General features: G+C 31.4%; 1 protein-coding gene across 1 annotated transcript; it reads right to left on the bottom strand.

The window, feature by feature from the left end:
• Window positions 1-216: 216 nt before the first annotated feature.
• Window positions 217-21,887, bottom strand: LOC143240464 (general transcription factor 3C polypeptide 3-like). The gene is made up of 9 exons (XM_076482920.1): window positions 21,814-21,887; window positions 20,873-20,977; window positions 20,390-20,482; window positions 13,613-13,711; window positions 11,622-11,697; window positions 4,741-4,865; window positions 3,435-3,522; window positions 1,823-1,899; window positions 217-960 (listed from the first exon to the last, which is right to left on the bottom strand). Exons 1-9 carry the CDS (start codon window positions 21,832-21,834, stop codon window positions 850-852), a joined length of 795 nt encoding a protein of 264 aa, XP_076339035.1. The 5' UTR covers window positions 21,835-21,887; the 3' UTR covers window positions 217-849.
• Window positions 21,888-22,439: the final 552 nt, after the last annotated feature.

Raw genomic sequence — 22,439 nt, 5'->3', positions numbered from 1 at the left:
TACAGGTGCATAATATTAAAATTTCCTTGTTTGCTGGGTATTTCAAATTAAACTTGAGATTAAATGGTGTTTTATAATCTTATAAATTGACTTTTGGAATTGAAATAAAAATCTAAGTGGATAACTTTGGCATTTTTTAGAAAGTATGTAAGAGCTTTCTTACATACATAATGCACAAATGGTAAAGCTTGTTCAAGATTATAGCACACAACTTGAAATGAATACTAAGTTTATTTTACAACAAAAAAACATTCATTTTGTAAAGGCCTATGATGAGATAAGTTTGTTGATAATTTGTTAAATACAAGATTTTCAAACAAATTTAAACAAACTGAATGCCTTATAGAAATACAAAATCTAGTCACACAGTAAGAACTTTTTTAACTGACAACTACAGTAACAACACCTTTGTTTTTATGTATAATAATAATTATTAAATTAGTGATGGTAGATCATATTTTCTCATTACTGTAATGTTCCTTTGATGTTTCCAAAACACTGTTGATACCTGTGATCTTACATAAGTGATAAGAGCTTAGATTTTATCAATACCATGAATATTGTATATAAAAGTAACAGAAGTCACACAATATTTATTGTGTTAAGCAGTCTTGTTTGAATTATTTTTAATAGAAGAAATTCTTATGTTTAATCTCTTAACAAAATATTTTATTATTTACACAATAAGAAAACCATTTGTCTTAATGTTAAGTATGCAAACATTTCTGACAGCATATAACATGAACTTGTCACACACATGCTGTATTTTAGGTGATACTACTTCTGCAAGTGCACTACAACCAGTTTTCATATGACAAAGTACTCCTACAAGCACATTATATCCAGTTTTTAGATGACACAGTACTTTTGCAAATACATCGTAGCCAGTTTTGGGGCACCACTACCTTGGTAAATTAATGACAAGTTGTATGCAATGTCTGGACTGAGGTCAAAAAACTCCTGAAAAACAAAATACATAAAATATTATATTTAAAATTAAGAGCTTTTTGTCAAGAATAGATGAACATGGTTCAAAATAAAACATTAGTGCAATTTAAACCAACATTGCAAAAATTATATTAGGTTGAAGGAAACATTTTTTTAGCAATAATATTAAAAACAGAAGTTTATCACTGGTTTTTTCTCCACTTGTATATGACAAATTAAAGAATTTTCTTTATTCACAAGTTTTCAAACAAATGTTATACTGAACAAAACTCTCAATCTTACTACCAGCTAAGAATATTGTAGACCAACAGGCTCAATACTTTGATAAAAATTATGCAAGAGTGCATTTCATTTTTAATATTAGTCAATATTTTTACAGCTCTAGCAATATCAATGAAAACAAAATCCTCACTGAAATATTAAATAATTTAAACAAATTAATCTATAAAACAACATACACAAACCCCAATTCAAGAATGAGTATGCATGTGCAAATGGATATATACAGATGTATAGTAAACAATTGGCATATTACAACACAAAAAGCCACATAAAGGACTGCCAATGTAAAACGTTTTACTTGGTTATAATTATTTAAATACCAAGCAGTACTTTGGTTTTATTGTCATTCCATAAAGAAGAAATTTTGAAAGTTATCATATTATACATCATTAGTTTAAAAACAAATTAGTATTATTTTAGGTTACTTGTTTAGTAAAACCAAAAAATTTCTTAAAAAATTGAGCATCTCTTCATAATTAAATGCAATTTGTGTAAAATATTTTTCTTTTACATAACAGTTGGAAGTGTTGAGTTACACAAACTATATATATCACATAATGACCTGAATATTCTTAGCTGTATTGATACTAACCGTATCACCAGTATCTACTGATGGAGGTCCAAACTCTAGGGCTTTCTTGTAGTAAAACACTGCAGTAGTTAGAAGACCTTGCACAAAAAAGTTGAAAAAATTTTAAGAAAAAATAATATTAGTTTAAACCAACACTACATAAAAGAAATTAGTAATATTGATACACTCCAATGTTTCCATAATTTTAACCTCACAGCTTGCATGTTGACAATGAATAGAAAAATTAGCCAACAGTCTCTTCAATCTGAAATTCTTATCATATAAAATTGATGCACAAGTTAATATATACTGCGAAACTAGTATCAGTAATTACAGAAAATCAAACACTTTAAACAACTGATCTCAGACTTTTTGAAAACAATAAAGATGAACTGCTGTTCCTTACAGAGAAGTAAAAACACTAACTCTGAATAAGCTAAGTTCTGTTCACCACTGAGATTATAATGAATGAGTCTGCTTGTTTGTTTCTGAATTTTACACAAAGCTACATGAGGGCCATCTGTGCTAGGTGTTCCTAATTTATCAGTTCAAGTTTAGAGGAAAGGCAGCTAGTCATCACCACCCACTGCCAACTCTTGGGGTTCTCTTTTACCAACAAATAGTGGGATTGACTGTCATATTATAACTTTCCCACAGTTGAAAGGTCAAGCATGTTTGGTGCAACAGGAATTCAAACCTCTGACCCTTAGAAAGTGTCAAGTGCCCTAACCACCTGGCCATGCCATGCATTATGAACAAGTCTCTAACAGTCACTGTGGAAACACTTAACTCTTGGTTTTCAAATTGTGTTTTTAACTTATTTTCAAATCAGTGTGTCCACAACTGGTTTCCTTAGCCTTACGTAACATCAGTTAAATGGTTAAATCACTCTTATGAGGTTCAAACATAGTCACTTTTAATTTAAAACCAAAGGCCAGCTAGCAATGTCCACCAGTTGTGTGGCTACTTTTACCTAAATAAAAGTGTGTGTTGAACAGCATTATAACAGATAAAATCTTGGACCTTCTGACCCACAGCCAACCACAAGGTCATACCTGGCTGTGTAATCTATAATACATATGGACTGAGTTCTGTTGAATACAGAACTTACCAAATACTGCAGATCAAGCCAGTATTGGGAACTACAAATGTTCTTAATAATTCAATTATCAAATGGGTTGATTTTGATCATTACTGATTTTATCAAACAATAAAGTTGTTTAATAACACACACCATGGTATATAATTCAAATTTAAACATCTTTATATATTGAACAACAAAAACTAAGTTCTTAAAAGACTTCTGCATTATACAGATCAACTCACAAGCAACATCTATACCCATTGCTAAACATTACAAAGGTTTTACTAATTATTGTTACACATGTAATTAAATCCAATAATAATTAGGTTACATGTATTAAAGGCTAATCTAACACCGTAGTAAATAGCTCAGTTCTTGCAACATACACTTAGCAAAAAACTCTGGTATTGGGCTCACATTAATGCAATACAGACCCTGTAAAATATGACTGCAAAAAGGTTCAGTCTAATTTATTAGATATTTCATTACAGCATAACTGTTAAAGTTTAAGACCAAATGTTATGTTTTCATCTAATGTAAAGTACCTACCTAACTGATGCATAGTACGTCCTAAATTGTAGTAAACTTCTTGACATTCTCCTCGTAGCTCATGGTATTGATTTAGGAAGGCACAACTCTACATACACAAGAAACAAAAAAACCTCTTTTTATAAATGCTGAAGAGTCTCATCCAGACAGTGTTTTACATGATAATTACTTTGAGCTTAAGCTTACCCTTTTGTTTTTTGTATCTTTTGTTTATACCAATAAAATTTCATCTAAAAATATCTGGAAGAAGATGGTTATCACCAACATATCTGGAAGAAGGTAGTTAATCACCAACCTCTATGAATCCTTCACTTGAATTAACTGCAGATGTAGTTACAAATACACATATTTTCCTCTTGGCCATCCACATGTCCAGTGTAAATACAAACAGCAATTATCAATGATCATTCATGAAACAGCTAATGTACAGCTCACTCTAGTGGTTAGTGGGAACACTGATAATTTAACTCTGTTTCTACTGTGAGCTTAGTACATTTAACCACTAAAAAGTCATAATTTAGATTATAAAATATAAATCTCAATGGTCTGGAATACAAAGATTACCATTTACTTGTACAGAGTGTTCGGAAAGTCACTGTGCAGTTTTGTAATCATATGTCTATTCAGTCTATTTCAAGCCAGCAACTGATAGTGGTGTTTAGAAACAAAATAAGAAGGATCCAAGCCTGTATTGATGCCAACTTGGGGTCACTTTCAACACTGTTTATAATTGTCATTCATATTTACCTCCTGTATTCTATATTGAAACATGTCTGTTAATAAATGTATAAGTGCATATTGACTTTCTGAACACCCTGTAGAAACTACTTGTATTTTGTAAAAAAATAGTATTTTAAACATAAAAATTTGATGAAGTTTGACAACAGGAGATAACCCTAGGTAGTAAATGCATGCATCTCATAATCAAAAGAGATAAATATTACTAAACTTTGAAGTTGCCCATTGTTAACATATACAGAAGTAAACATTGGTCAAACAACAACAAAATATATTTCAGCTATGGTTAAAGTTATAATTTTTGTATCAAATCTGTGTTAAACTAAACTGAACAGATAAAACAGTTGATGTTTATACTCAAAACCTGCAAACCTTAGATTTAGATGCTTTACTATTTTTTTAAATCTTAAAAAGTAGTCCTGTTTTATAAATACTGAACAGCCTGTTTTACATTTATATTAATTATAGTCTTCAATTACCACAACATGTTATCTCTTTTCTTGGTGGACCAATAACTTAATTAAAGCATTCATCAGTAAATATCACAACTTCAAACTTAAATTAATACCTGGACTACAAGAGAATGTCTCTTGGTTGCAAACTTCTGGCATGCCATATGAGTAAACACCAACCCAATACAGAAAGTAACATATGGATCTTGTTGGAGTTGTTTGAAGACACACATGTACTCACCTGAAACAATGGTCACTTAAAATAATTATTTCTTAATTATTAATCATTAAGAAAATGTCAATATTTCTTTATTTTTCAATGTTAGCCTATCCTAAATGATTTGTCTATATAGCATGTTAATTCATACCCAACAATTAATTTTAAAATTCTTAAAAAAGTTATTTAAAAAAAATAAAAGTGAAACATTACTTATGCTGTAAACTTTCCATTTAATTAAACTCTTTAATAAGAAAATCTTAGTCATTTTAATGGAAGTAATCAACTTAGAAATAATGCCTTTAGACTAAAACCTTTTAACATACATAATATTCTAAAACATGATTAAAAATGAAATGAAGCATTCTTGGTTTTAGAAGGTTATTGCATAATAGCCATTACAACAGATAATTACAAGGCTACTGCAAAACTAGAACCAACTATGGACAAAAATAACAGAACAAAATAGTAAAACAGTAGAGAAGACTGAGTTAGCCTTCAAGAGAATATGGGTTTTTTCAACCTACAGGTGAAATGTTTTTATCTTGTTTCTTTGATTAATGAAGATTACTGTTGTTTATATACATAATAATAGCCACTTGATAAGCATCATACATAATTAATGTTTGCCCTCATTAAAGTATCCCCTTAATTGGCATTACTTTCTCATGTCATATTAATAAATAGCCGTGTAGTAACCTGGCAATAAATAAAAATAAGATCTTGGTCATTTAGTAGCTCTACAACTACTAAAGATTTAGCAAGGTTGCTTCCATAAGTTAGCTTCTGATGTTGGTTAGCAGCCTAAACAATCAATTAGATCTAGTTGTTAATAAGTACCTTTAGTGTTGTTTTTTATAAGTACATACTAATTACACTACATAACAAATTTTTTACTTTTTCTTGTTCCTGGGCAGAAAGTGTTATTTCCCAATTCCTTATGCCTAAAGTTAATGGAAAAGACTTATTTTTCTTGTCAAACTCTGCTTTTGTGACCTAGGTAATGAAAATTTCAAATTTACCCATTTTCAAAAACCTTTCAGGTAGATTCAGTGCTGTGTACTTGACAGAATTTTCTCAAACTTACAAGAATTTTCAAGAACTTTCTAGAATGTTGTAAAAGCCTCAAAGCTGTGCTGCTCACTAATGAAAATAAGTATCTGTCTCTTCTCCTGACTCATTTGGTGCACCTCAAAGAAGAATACAACAGCTTCAAGACCTTGTTAAAAGCCTTGAATTAATGAGTATGCCTGGGAGGTTATTGGAGACTTCAAAATGGTGGCATTCCTGATGGATCTCCAAGGAAGCTTTACCAAGTTTCCCTGTGATCTTTGCCTTTGGGACAACAGGGACACCACAGCACACTACAACAGGAAGAACTGACCACAACGAACCGAGTTATCTGTGAGGAGGCACAATGTCAAGTGTGAGCCACTAGTGGGCCTCCAGAATGTGTTGTTCCCACCATTGTACATAAAATTGAGTCTTATGAAACAATTTGTTACAGCTTTTGATAAGAAGTCTGAAGCCTTCAAGTACCTTTGAGACTTCTTCACTAAGATGTCTGAGGCAAAAATCAAAGCTGGTGTCTTCGTTGGGCCACCAATAAAGAAACTTCTGGAGTGCATAAAATTCCCCAAGAAGCTCAGTAGGAAGGAAAAAAGCTTGAGGCAGCTTTGTTGCAGTGGTTTGGGGCTTCTTGGGCAATCACAAGGCTGAAAATTATGTAGAACTGGTTGAGGCTCTGGTGAAAAACTATGGCAAAATGGGCTGCAGGATGTCCCTGAAAATCTATATCCTTGATGCTCATTTTGATAAATTCAAGGAGAACATGAGAGTATACTCAGAGGAGCAAGGCAAGTACTTCCACCAAGATATACTGGACTTTGAATGCCACTACCAAGGAGCGTATAACAAAAACAGAATGGGAGACTACATTTGGGGGCTGATATGTGAAAGAGATTTACATTACAGTCGGAAATCTCAAAAACTACTCACTTCTAAACATTTGTGTATAACTTTAGTATAAATACATGTAAACCTTGATTCATATGTTGTTTTATTCAAACATTATGTAAATGAAAATGTGAAAATTTGTCTGTTTTTACATAGAAAATAGGTTAATTTCTAAATTTCATTATCCAGGTTACAAAAGCAAAGTTTGAAGAGAATAATGGCCATTTTCTGTACTTTTACAAACATAAGCAATTAAGAAATAACATGCACTATCCAAGAACAAAATTTGTGTTACATAGTGTTATCAACATTTTATCCCGTGTTTTGAACACTAGTTTGCTATTATCTTGAGAAAATTTCTAAGAAGGAATATTCCAGGGAATTCTTGATAGAAATCTGGTGCATTATCCAACTCAAATGTTGTCTTTCTGAAAACATACAAATAACAAGTAAATAGCACAAAAACAGAACAATATTCAGAAAACATAACACAATAAAGTTACAACTGGTACACACCAAACTACCAAAAATCCAATGATGATCAAAAATGCATCTTCTCTGAAAGTGGGTTTCAACACATTTAGAGAAACAAAATTTAGAATTCAGAATCATTATAGTCATACAAGCCTGTAATAACAGTCTAACTTAATAACTGATCATGCCAAAGAAGACTAAAAGATAGATGGAATAATACTAAAATAATATAATATGAACCACACATGAAAAAAGTAAAGATACAAGAAGCCTTCTGCATCTACTCAACCGAGAACACACTCAGTCAACTTAACATCCAAGTAAGCAAAACCTGGATATTCATTTGGAAAACATTCAAATAGCTAAGTCATGTTACAAATGGAGGACCCTCCAATCAAGAGGATAATGCAAAAGACTTCCATGAAAAAAGGTCCAGGATCAAATCTCAATCACAACCGACACAGAAATATTATTTTATTACAAGTTACAGCTTTTACAATAAGGAAGATTTATTTTAGAACAGTCATTGTAAAAGCTATAATGTTTAATAAAAGTTAACTTCAAATACAAAATCACTTGTGCATACTTGAACTAGTCCAACATCTGCTTCAGATAGAGAACTTCCCTAAGGTAAGGTGCCAGATGAGTTACATTTGCCCCATACAACATCATACTCTAGACAAAACTGCACAGATGCTGGAGGCACTTGGGTGATCAGCTGACACCTTGAGCAACCACAGAGCTGGAGCAACTTGAACAGGATCTATGTAACATCAATCTCCAAACCCACCAAACAAATGTGGAGTTTATGAAGAAAAACCCATAACAGAGATTGGTTGAGGAATTATGACCAACACATGCAAAGATTTATGTTGATTGATCGTGATCTAATTCAAAGCCACTCACTGGGAACCAACATCCAGTTGATGGTAGGAGGAGGAATCCAATCAGAGGCATGAAATTCAACATTGCAGATCTACTCAGATTCATGGAATATACTATTGTGATATATGTGCATGCTGGAACATCTTTCCCAGGATAGGACCACACAGAAGCTGGAACTTGATTGCACAACATCAACTTTTGGAACCCACTGTATGAAGGTGGAGTGCACAAGTGGAGGATCTATGCCATCTACACTGGCAGAACACCACCATCCTCCTCTTTACTGAATAGAAGTGAGAAGATTCGGAAGGTTGACTCCATGGTCCTCCTCCTCAGCAGATAGAAACTAGAAAGTGACAAGGACTCTTGTACTCCACTAGAAAACATTCTGAAGAGAGATGTAGTGGAAAGTCTAAAGGAACACTGAAATTAGAGACACTACAATGGGTTACCATGAAAATTCTATTTCAAAAGCAGACTACCCATGATTTATTAAATTAAAGGGATGACAGGAATGAGCAGCAACCCCCTTTTGTTTTGCTTTACCTGTGAAAGTATTTGAGTTGCATGGTCTAAAACAGACATAAGATTAAGCAAAATTCCACGAAGAAAAACTTACTAACAATCTTGTGGAACATGCCATCTCAACAGTGTGCATTACTGGCCATGACTATGGGACATCCCACCCATACTAGCCATGCCAAGATAAAGAGGATACAGCACAGACACAGAACAATTTTCAGAAAACACAATGCAATAAAGTTGCAGTTTATACAAACAAACAAAAAACCAATAAAAAGCAAAAATTGCTTCGCCTATGAATGTGGATTTCAATACAACACTGATAGGATGCTCCATACAATCCTTGCCAAGATAATTTGATCAACATCATCTTCTCAGGTCCAACTCCATTGAAGTATCAGGAGAAAACATGTGTAACCCTTGCAACATCATACTCTGGATAGGACAGCACATGTATTACCTGCAGACATCCAAAGTAACCAAAGTCCATAGAACAATCAAAGTGAGGACCATACAACCTCAACTTCTGGGTTACACTGTATGGGAGTGGAGCAACTGAGTTACTAGGCAACAGATCATATGCGCCGGTTCAACTCATTGTTGAATGCATAGCGTAGATTTTTGGAATGGATAGATAAGTAGGATACTTGAACAGGCAATGCTAACTACTGAGCAGAATCCTAGACCTAAAAGAGGCATACCAATGCAAGCAAAAGTACTGTATAGAAAAAGATAACTTCCCAAGTTACAGTTGAATCAATGTTGGAATGATGATGACAAGTGGAAGGCAGCACCGCTATAAGGGGGAAACAAACACCTGATGAAGACAGTGGTGGATGAACAAATGAGGTTTTGAACACATGTCTGACTGAAAAATTTCTCTCAATGGACAACAAAGGTGAGATACCAAAAAAAATGTAAAGTGCCATTTCTGGAAAAAATGGCAGGATGAATGACAAAAATGCTAGACAAACAATACCCACAGGCTAAAAGGAATGCGAAAATAAGTATCATGGGATAGCCAATACATGGAACAGGAGGACAAATTTCCAATGGAGAAAGTTTCAAACAGTGTATGACATTCCAATCTGGAAGAACCACCTGTTTAGGAGATTGGTAAATCTGAAAGAAAAATTAGAAAAAGGAGGTGACAGGAGAGGAAAACACAACCTCTTGAAAATTTTCAAAAAGGCTTCAACTTCAAATGAGTGAGACCCCCCAATGAATGGAAAATGCATCAGATGTCCACCAAGTACTGACCATCACAAACACAGAAATTGTCCTTCTGAAGAATCAGTGATGATGAAAAAACCCACTTGTAGAGAAAAATACATATGTAAAATTGACTGGTTTGGGTTAAAAAAATGTTTATGTAGAGGAGCAAACAACATTTCAACCTTGAACCTGACGATGACCGAAAAAGGTCGAAACATTGTTCACTCTTTGACATAAAAATTTTCTCAACCAACACCAGCCATTTTTACATATATATTGTCCTTCTGAAGACTTCCCTAAAAAAAAGCAGCAGATTAACAACTAAAATGTAGGATATAGTTAGTTAGTTGTATATTTATTAAAAAGGTTACTAGTTAATGATTAGAATTAGGTGATCACATAGATGATTTAGGGTCAACTGGGTGACAGCCAACTCAGCAACACAACTTAGTGACACTCAATTCATTGACAATATTAGTAGCCAACAGACAACTCAGAGATAACCCATTTCCTGACAATATTATCACTTGCCGAAAGACTCAATGACATACCAATATTTCGAATGTACCTGTAGTATTGCCGATAATAGGCTAGGTGAGTGCTTATGACTATCAAAGTAAAATAATTAGTTCAATTTTTTGGCAAGACTAACTTTTTTTACTGTAGAAATCATTATTACATCATTTTTAGTCTTTGCTATAAGGCATCTATAATATATTAAACTTCAATATTTTTATATACTTTTCTTATTCAGTTCATTTTTTGGAGTATAAATTCAATACTTCAAACAACATTGACTTACTTTCAATCTCCATTATTTTATCTCATTTCACAAAATTAACTTAGTAAAAATTATTTTCTGAATTTTCATCATGGCTGAGCTTGTACCTTCACAAACAAATTACTCTTATACATTGTAAACCTGATTCATGTCCATGTAAACATTCATGTATTCCCCTACGTGAATGTAAATAAATTAACAAATCTATTTCATGACACAATTGTTGAAAATCTGCTTTCAACAAGTTGATTTTCACTAGTTGTATTTTAAAAAATTGTCCAGTGGATGACCTGTCTTTTGATATAATTTACCCTCACCCAATATGCTGTCACCAAGTTCGTTATTTCCCACTTGCCACTGAACCATATAGGCTACTTACTGCCCATGACATCACTTAATATCTTATCACCACAATCTTACCATAAGCACTTGACAGTTTCCATTTCACACATTTAGTGTTTTCAGAAAAGGTTTTATAGTGTAAAAATAACATCACAAAATGAAAATAAACAGAGTACTCTGTCTGGCATTGTTTAGAGAGACAGATTAAATACAACACATTTAAAAATGCATATAAAAAAATTAAAACCATTCTTTGATAGATTGTTTAGGCAGAGTATTCATGATAAAATGGATGGCAACTGCCTGTTGTGGAGACACTTCCACTGACCTGAAAAGGAAAGACAAAATACAATTTAAAAATGTCGTCCTCTACACTTCTGTTTCCACAACATCCAGCTGCTGTCCACTTTACAAAGTTTCATGAAATTAAAAACAGTTCATATCTCAGAAAGAGCTATCAAACCTATTTTCACCCAAAGCATATTTGATAATTACCAACATCAAGTCTTCATTACATAACATCAGATGTTACTCATCCAAAGCTCATTTGTTAATTGTCAGTTACATGTCTTTATTACATAATAGCATGTATAAATGAAACTCACCTAAAGCATGTTTGTAGCTACCAGCAACAAGTGCATTGTGTCCATTCAGTAAACCCAATGGAATGTGATCTGTATGCTAAGAATTGTTTTTTAAAAAAAAAATCAGTTACTCAAATTGCAAAAATAAATATAAATTAATTACACTGACACAAACAATTTGCATACTGATTGCTTTCTTCAGTTAATACTTTTTTCTTATGACTGGAATATTTAACTTCAACCCAATACCCTACACTTATGTTCAAAATATGCATAACACAAAAACTAACAGACTGATTACAGTAAAAGTATGCTGCATTACTTATCTGGGAACCTACATCTCAATTTTGGATCTTTATACTGTTGTACAGAATTATGTGCCCATAAAACCTAATGAATGTTTAACAATATAAACAATGGAAAACTTACATGGACTTCACATTCACACACAAGCCTACCTGTTTTCAAAACACACAGACTTACTTGTGCATACAAACCTTGGTGGACAAAAAACAAAACAAAAAAAACCACAAAAATCTTTATATCTACATGCAGTATTCATACAGTGTATAATAAAAAAGGAAACTCGAGCAGTAATTAGTGGAATTAATTGAAATATTGGTGAAATTTCTTTGTTAATTGTTTGTGTGATGCATAGTTTATTTAGGGATTCTAAAACCAACAAATTCCTGGACCAATAAGCAATTTGGTGTAAAAAATAAATTAGAAAATGCATTTAAAAAGCCAAAGGGATTAAAAGACACTAACTTTGGTTTGAATTTCATGCAAAGCTACAAGAAGCTATCTGCACTAGCTAGTCATTACCACTACCAACAACTCTTGGGCTACTGGCTACTTTTACCAATGAATAGAGACTGACCTTCATATTATAATGGCCCCCTGAGAAGGTGAGCAGATTTGGTGGGCTGGAAATTCAAACCCATGATATGAAGACTGCAAGTCAAGCAACCTAACTACCTAACTATGTCAGGCCCAAAATACTAATTAATCTTGCAGCTGCTATCATATAAACCCAGGTAAATTAACAAAGCTGAGACCAGCAAAATACAAAAGCTTAACTTTTTACAATGAAATAGGCTTCATTAAGTTTTCTTATGACTACCCAGCTAAACTCATCACAAAAAGATATTTTCTCAAAATTCATTTAAAATAAGAGAAGATGATAAATATTGTTACATATTACGTTTAAGGAATACAAATTTTTCTGATAAATGCAGGTTTACAAATAACTTGTTCGAGGGCAAGTAACAGCAAAGGCAATTGTAATATTTTTTGTTTGGAACTGTATATGCCTAGAAAACTGAGACAAGAGATCATATACAACATGAGAGAGTTTAGTCTATCAATAGAATAGTTCAGTTTGTGTATACTCTCTGCCATAAAAAAACAGTAAAAACATTTTTTATCATGAGCATAAAATGGAACCTGTTGTATAGGTGAATATACTATGAAGTACTTAAAAACTGAAATGTTTCTATCACATACAGACCCCCAATTTTTGTGTCTTATAATTTGACACGATGCAACATAAAGCTACTTATTATACAGAAAAAAATGCAACTGTTACATAAAGTAAAAACATATTAAAACAATAACATTTAGGTTGGTATTACACAAAATTAATGCAAGTACACCATCAATTTAAAATTTAAACTTGTTTAAGTAATACAAACAAACAATTTTAAACTTTAGAAGTGTTCTGGCTATTAATCAGACTACATGGCCAACACACACTGCTCGCCATGTAACAAGAAACAAAATTAGTCATACCCAGGTAAAATAAATCCAGGAGCATTGATGTAGACTTCACTAAGTTTAAAACTTCACACTGATAATACATTCATATACAAATTATGCAAAGAATGCTATGGCCATGTAATCTTATTAAACCTGCAACCTGATAATTAACATAATGCCTCATAAGAGACATGTTCATTAAATATTTTGTATAAAATACACCACTTAATACATTTTTACTACTACTTCAATACCTTAAAAAAAAGTCTGAGACAAAACCTATTGTGCCGGATGTCTTGCCCAAGTATTACCACTTGACAGAACAGGTTCCAAGCTGCAACATTATCAATAAACTACAAAAACAACAAAATTTCTTTGTATAAATATCAATTTGATAGATCCAACATCAGTTATACAAAATACATTAATTTGGTACAATAAAGACAGGCCAGTAAACTAAATATTTTTCAAACCTTTAAATTTGTAACTGTAAACACCCTTTTTATACTTATATTGTTTTATGGCCCTAAAGACCATGTTTAAATTAATATTCCCACTATAAAATTTATAAATCAAGAGGCAGATATACAGCTCATGTTACTCTAATGAATTACATAATACATTGACTATTCCACCAGCTGCTCACAAGTGTACCTTGTGAAAATATTTATTATTAATCTTTATTTTATCCAATCCAGCCTAAAGTGTCCAGTTTTTACATTTTAATGACTTTTACAATAATAAATAAAGAATACATATGAAAAACAAGAAATGAATAACTTACCTGGATCTTCTTCTTTTTTGCTTTTAACTGTCAATGACTCAAACCTACTTTTTTATACTAACAGTACGACTATATTAAATAATTTAATTAAATCATGTACCAAAGAACATAGAATAAAAACAATGTCCTAAAGCGATCACAGTTTTTCTGACTTCATAACTGTGTGTCAAAAGTTGTTCAAAATTCATTCAAGCTCATTAATGTGTTCTCCATGGGTATAAAGTTTGGAATAAAAATGAAATAGATACATCTTTGTACTAAAAATAATATAATACACCATTTGATGGATTAAATCCTTTAGTTTTCTATTGGTTACAAATAATATAGTATTAAATGAAGAAAACACTATTGGCATTATCTGAAAGAAAAGATGTGATAAGTGGGCATGACAAGTGGGGTTAGATTTTTCAGTTTATTTCTCTAACTAAAAAAAGAATGAACAATACAAAATTATTCTCAATGACGAGAAACCCACTTGAAATAAAAATGTATCTCAAAATGGCTGGTTTGGGTATTAACACTTTCATTGATGAGCAGAGAAAAAGGAATACTTAGAGAACAATGCCACAATTCTCACACTATGAGAAATAAGGGATTTGTTTTTAATATTGCCTTATAAAATTAAGAACTTAAAACTTATATAATGTTAAAATTTGGATTATTAGCTCAATTTTTATACATAGATATATATACACCACAATCACAAAAATAGTTTAAATAATGTTTGAATGTACTTCTCTAAAATCTCCTGACATTATGATAGACATAAAATGCTTTCCTCTAAAAACAATGGCAAGTGAAGATTTTTTGGTTTGAATGTTATGCACAGCTACTCAAGGGTTATTTGTCCTAGCCATCCACAAATTAGCTTCTGATAGACTAGGGGGAAGGAAGTTGTTCAACACCATCAGAAACCAACTCTTGGGCTACTCTTTTACCAATGAATAGTGGAATTTACTGTTACATTATAATGCCACTGCAGTTGAAAAAGTAGACATGTTCAGTGAAGGAGACTCAAAACCATTGCCCTCAGGTTGAAAGTCAATTCAGAGACTTGCAAAGGTCAACAACCCCCAGGATTGAGATTGATACTATTTAACAGCACTATCCAATAAGCTTCTTTAATTTCTCTGTTTCTGTTAGTTGTAAAATTTGTCTCCATATCTATAAGTTTAATGTCTTCAAGAGAGTGTCCAGGTATGTTATAGCATTTTGCAACTAAGTTTTTTTGTTTGTTTTTACTGCTGACTTATGATTATTAAAATATTCCCATATAGTTGTTTTGGTTTGACCTACATATTGAAAATTGCATTTTCAACATTAGATTAAGTAAATAACATTTTTCATAGAGCAGTTTATGGAACAAGTGATTTTGAAGTGTTTTGGTTGTCTTTATCAGAAAATTTATCTGTTTCCTGCATGAACTTACAGGTCTGACATTGCTTGCTATTGCAAGGTTGACTTCCACCTGGTGTCAACTTAGAGCTTGCATTCACACTTAGTTCACATTAAAGTTTCATTCTTTCTGAAAGGAATGACAGAAACTTCTGCAAAAATAGTTTTTAATTGATCATTAAGTTGGAGGAAGTTAAAGTGTTTCTTAAGTATCTAGGGTAGAATTTTTAGATTGGGGTGATAGGTAATAACTAGTGGAATATGAGAAGAACTGGTTTTAGGTTATTATTTCAAGGCAGATGCATGTGGTACGTTGTTAGGCCAATTGCATATTATGGTATTTCTCATCCTTCCTCGTGCAGCTCATTACATATATAACTTTTACCAAGTTTTCAATCATTAACTTCTATATGATGGTATCCCTCAATCTTTCTCATGCAACCTATCACATGTATTACCAAGTTAGCAATCTCCTATTTGATGGTATTTCAAAGCCTTTCTTGGACATTTCACTGAAAATCTAACTTTTATGGAGTTAGCAATTAATCACCTCTGTATGATCATGTGTCTCACCCTTCCTTGTACTTAACAAGTTAGGAATCAATAACTTCTATATGATGGTATCTTGCAAACTTCCTCACACAGCCCATTGAATATGTAAGTTTTACTCACAGAACTAAACTTCCATTTACACTCACTAAACCAGCAGAAACTAATACATGAATAAAATGTAGACATGATACCCATCATGAAACTTAAACCAAATAGCAATTTTTTTATTTGAAACTTCCAAATTAACAGTTTCTTTAACTGGGAATGTATTTCTGATGTATACTCATCTCTGCACACAGATCAGCTATTGTACTCTCGAAGTCACCCTTTTCTACTTTGGAAATTTACATGAAACTCCCACTTAAGATTTACATGACAGCAAATGAATTTCTATCACTGCATGTTTGCATATGGTACTGAAACTGTCCATCCACAAGAATGCCAACACTTCCTTCTACATTCATGTGCAAAAATTTTCATTCTTTGATGAGACAATCAATGAAAGTGCACCAGAAGGGTAGTGAGGAAGGGTATTAACATATATAACAGTGAATATCAATTGGAAATACACTTTCAGTTAAGAATAGTGTTAATTTCCAACACTAAGATTCATTTCTGTACATAGAACAGGCAAAATCACATGTTGAAGTGGAGGAGGAACTGATGCAGAAATTACCAAGATAAGCCTTTTTTTCAAAAGGGCCACAAAGAAGCCCATTGAACATAACACTATGGCAGGGGTATCTCATCTAAATAAGAATATACTCATAAATTTTGAATGTAACTCATGTATAGAAAGTAATTTAAAAAGTGCATGGTGTTAAAGGGTTAAGAAAAAATAAACAATATCAAAATATTATCTCCCATGTGTACATGTTAAGGAGTAATGAAAGAGAATTACTCTCTAACTTGTAAACACAGTTTGTGATACTTCAGTCAAGTTACTTTTTAGTATACATTCTTAAATTTTCATGTTTAGTTAACTCTAAATAAATAGTACCTGCATATATACACGTTAAGGTGTAATTAACCCCAACTAAACAGTACCATATGTTAAGGTATAAATAACTTCAACTAAACAGTAACGCATGTTAAGGAGTAATTAATTCCAACTGAACAGTAAGCATGTTAAGGAGTAATTAATTCCAACTAAACAGTAATGCATGTTAAGGAGTAATTAATTCCAACTAAACTGTAACACATTTCAAGAAGTAATTAAGTCTGACTAAACAGTAACACATGTTAAGAAGTAATTAAGTCTGACTAAACAGTAACACATGTTAAGGAGTAATTAAGTCTGACTAAACAGTACCACATTAATACTTTCATGATGGGATTCTTTTTCTATGTTTGTCATGAGATTTTAGTGAGTTACATTTAAAAATTAATAGGCTTTAATATTATGGTATATGAATAATCCAAGTTTTAATACTTTGAAAATTAATTTTTTCTGATATTGCTTGATGATACTAAAATGTCGAAAAAATGTAAAATTTCCCTAGTATCAAAATTGGGACCTTTGCTCTTTAGGTATCCTCTCTTCTCTAATTTATTTAATCATTCTTCCAAGAAGTATGAAGCTCAATGTAAATTACTTATTTATTGCCATTTCTCAGGCAAATCCTAATTTTATATCATTCAATCTTTCTTGGTTACAGAGCAATAAATTAGAAAATCAGATCCCTCCTGCCACCAATCAGAAAATCAGATCCCTCCTGCCACACCCACTTGTCATCAGATCCCTCCTGCCACACCCACTTGTCACATCATCTCTTTCAAAGATTGTCAATAGTTTTTTCTGACATTTAATAATATATTTATAACAGAAAGCTAGAGCTTTAATTGATCAAATTATGTATTATATTAAATTGTTTTTGGTACAGAGAATTGTTTATTTTGCTTCCAGTTTAAACTTTATTCACATTAGAAATACATCAACAAGCTCAAAGTAATTTTTAACAGCTCTTGTCACATAAAAAGGCAAAAAAAAATGTGATAGCTATGGAACATTGTCTGCTTTTTGCATGTTATTATTCTGGGTTCTTTGGGGCTTTATTTAACTAAATAAAATATTATTTAATGCAGTACACAATAAGTGTAAAAGAGTAGGATTAGGTTTCAGTGACACTGGAGAACAAAAAATAGAGGGCTCAAGTAAGAACTATATTTTTTGTTTTTCATATGCATTCTTTATTATTATAAAAGTAACTACAATGTAAGAATCTAAAACTTATTAAGTTAGATTATTATTATTGTTTACTTTACACAATTAAAATTTTTCACAAGATATGCTAGCAATTAACTCATGAATACCTTCTGAACTATATAAGCTACATGTTTGCATAGTGATTTACAACTTATGTGCTAAGAATATTAGTTTGACATTGTTCAAAGGGCAATAAAACAACATACTTGAAATATGAACAGATGTATGTACTTATAAGTTTAATGCTATTTAGGATAAACAAATGTAGTTTCGCATTAGTATTAAAAGTAATTCTCGAAAAAAAATGTAAGCATTTGTTTTTGGTTGTTTCAAGGTCATTCGCATTAATCAACCTCAGTAAGAGTTAAGATGAGAAAAATAATAAATAAAATATAGTTTTACCAAAAAAACCTGAAATTTATTTACACAAATGAAAGTTGAAATGTTTCATAGGAAGATAATTATTTGTTATTTTAACATAAAAAATCATCTTGCACTCAAAACAGTCAACAATTTGACTCCACATATTTATAGAAAACATTTTAGTACAAACTATGTTATTAAGAATATCTTCTACATGAAAATGTTAAAGAGTAAGAACTAGAATTAAACGTTAACATAGATGTGTACATGGTAAGGAATAATTAACCATGATGAGCACTATCTTCCATGTGTGCATGTGAAGGAAAACCAAACATTACCTTTGAGGTACATATATATTAAAAAATAAGAAACTCATTGTACATAATGCTTAGTTGATTATATCTTGCCATATATACATATGAAGAAGTAATGGGCTAGATGTAAACATTATCCTATATGTGTACATGTAAAGGCATAAATAGCAATATCTTAACATTATTTCCACTGAGTTACATGTTAAGGAGTAATGAGCCACGTCGAAACATTGTCTGCTATGAAAAGACATTATCGAGTAAGAACTGGAGCTACACATTGACATTGTGTGTACAGAACAAGGAATAATCAACTAAGAATAACCAGGATCTTTCATGGGTACATGCAAAGAGTAATGAACAATACTTTCAACCACACGTTAAAGTGTGAAAGAGGAAATAACCATAACTAAACGCTGACATCCATGTTTATGTGTTAAGGAATAAGTAAATATGAATAATCATTAATGTCTACATATGCACGTGAAAAAGAGATGAACTATGGCTGAACATAATATACTATGTGCTATATATTAAGGAGTGAGTAAACATGATTAAATATTAGTCTATGTAGTACAAGTTAGGTTAAATTAAGATTATCTAATCCTTGATAGCTACCAGAAGTAGAGTGAGAATTTTGAAATCTTTGAGTAAAATGTACCATAAATTTCTACCTTGTCAAAATTAATTTGATATTGACACAAGCTGAATGATTATAAATTATGTAATTTTACCCTTAAACCAAACATATATACCAAACAGCTTGATAAACTTGATATCTTTTCCACAGGTAAAGAAATCAAATTTTAAAACCCAGCAGATGCAGGCCAGTCACAAAAACTAAATTAAAGTAAACATTATTTTGATGCTCAAAACAAAAATACTTTCAAGTACATAGCATTTAACGTTTGGTAAACTGATGATATTATAGGACAATTACTCAAAAATTACTTGACACGCAATGGCTCATGGAAGTTTTCAGCCCAGCAGATGTAATATTTCAAATTAAAACCACTGCTAAAGACATACTAAAGTTGTTGTTTTTTTAAATTAGCCTCCTGCCTGCTTAGAAAGGCTGTGACTTTGTTAATACTTAAGACCATTAATCTAAAAGTCTGTATGGTCATCCCTGTGCAGTAGTAAAATATTTCAAATCTAAGATACTGTAATTGAAACATAATGCAATACAGGTTGAATTAAAGTTGACAAGGAATGATCCATTTGAATGAATTTACTGTTTTTTTTTGCTTTTCACACTGACCCACCCAAATCTGACATCAATCAAACATACCTAGCACAGTCACAAACTTTTATAAACATTTACTTATTTCTAGTGGAATGTATAAGCTCAAATACTGATAACTTCAGTTCAATGGGAATTTATATATATATATATATAAAACAAAAACAATGACTTTACCTTTTCTCTAACAACAAGATCTTTAATAAGAATGTAAGCAAAGTCAATACTCCTGTTGTAGAAACTTGCCAGGAATGCAATAAACTCTGTATCCTATAAAAACGTTTTATGAATTGGCTTTTATTTTATTCTTTATATCATCATCAATATACAAGTTCATATCAAAACTCAGAAAGCTAACCAAAACTTTAAATCATATCCCTCTTTCATAAATTGTTTATTCCATAAACTTTCTGTTTAATCGGAACAATATTCAATAATTTATTTTGTGATATTTTAAAAATAATTTGATGAGTACATTAGCAAAGCCAATACAACAGATTTCACTTTTTTTAACAAATTTCTAGAATATTTCTATATCCTGATGTATATTATTATTTAATTTTACAGTTTTAACATATACTGTGTTTTACAAAAATTTATCTTGTGAAATACTGTATCACTTCTCATATAAATGTCGTTAACTCTAGTCCTAGCACTAACCCGTGCTCTATCAGGATCTTTATTGAACAAAGGGGAAGTCAATGACATAAAAGCTACTTCCTGAAGATCTTCAATCTTCTTCAGTTCACACAACTTGTGACAAAGCTATATCAAGGAAAAAAATCCAAGTCAAATCAGCAAAAAAAAAAAATTGTCATTATAATGAATTTAAGGCTTAAAACAATTCAGGGTCACTTGTGGCCTTCCAAATCAAGAGGACATATTTACACATAGGTTTCTTTCATTGCACATTCTTATTCAGTAAGGATAGAATAAGGATATTTATTTTAATATTTCAATTCCTAAGTACACATATCAATACCACACTGAAAATACTACTTGTGTTCTAAGATACATCACTGCTGAATGTCTGTGAATCTATTTTATGTAACAGCCATTATAATGAAAATAATTACACACTACTGAAAAATATTATTATTGACAGTCAGTATATTTATTCTGCATTTAAAGTAAAATAGTAAATTTTCAGATAATCAAACATCATCACATATCATCAAATAGATGACCCAAAATTTGTTTAGTTTTCTTCATTACCCTATTTTACAGGAGGAGCATTATCTCAGACTCATTATAGCATGAAATATGCTACAAAAATATTATCACACACATACAACACAAAATCTCTTATGTATGTTTATGCTTGAAAAATAAATATTAATAAAAAAGAAACAGGTGAGTTTAAGACAAATCAGAAAATAATATCAATACTATTGCAAGTTTCCAGGAAACAAACATAGCTCATCTCAAAGAATATTCAAAATTGAATCTGATGACCAAATATGAGTATAATGATTGCCATATTTTAAATTCTTATGCTAAACATTAATACTGCCATAAAGCAGATCTAATATTTATCATTTGTTACTGGTTTTCTGCAACACTATTATAACAAATAACTTCAATCAACAATGCATATATACCTGTAGGTAAAACTTCCACATTTCTTCCAGATGAACAGAACTAGATGTGAATGTGGGTCTACCATCACCTGAAAAACAAAGAATACAAAAAAATATAATAAAAATACTTTTAAAATACTTGTTGTTCAACTAATTAACTGAAAATATAATAATTTACAAAGAATGAGGAGGATGAACTTTTTAGTGAGTAGTAATTGTTGATACTTAGTGCTTAAAAAGAGGTAATTAAATTTACAAGAATCATTTTATAAATTTACATAGTCAGTACCGTTCTTGAAAACATGTTACTCCATCTTAACTGTATCATACTAGATGTTTTTTTTAAATTTCTCCTTAGCAGTAAACAGTAGATTATTTCCTGATGACTAAGGTAAAGTATATACAAAAACCATTACCTCACTGGATCATGGTCAGGTGCATAGTTTTGGCTGAAGTATTTTCACTAAAAATTTCTCAGTGAATAGTAAGAGTCAAAGTGTTGACTTCTCTGAGTGAGAAATGATTTTCATGTTAATATTACAAACACTTTTCCTCATCTGAAAATTGTCATATTTTATTTGTTTAGTCTCTCAAGCCTCCAAGGTAAATTAATTTTTTTTTCTCACTAAACTTCAAATTTCATATGC

Source organism: Tachypleus tridentatus, chromosome 2 (genome assembly GCF_004210375.1).
Source record: "Tachypleus tridentatus isolate NWPU-2018 chromosome 2, ASM421037v1, whole genome shotgun sequence".
In the NCBI taxonomy this organism is placed as follows: Eukaryota; Metazoa; Arthropoda; class Merostomata; order Xiphosura; family Limulidae; genus Tachypleus; species Tachypleus tridentatus.
Note: the sequence above shows the minus strand (reverse complement) of the source record. Positions and strands in the feature narration are given on the sequence as shown.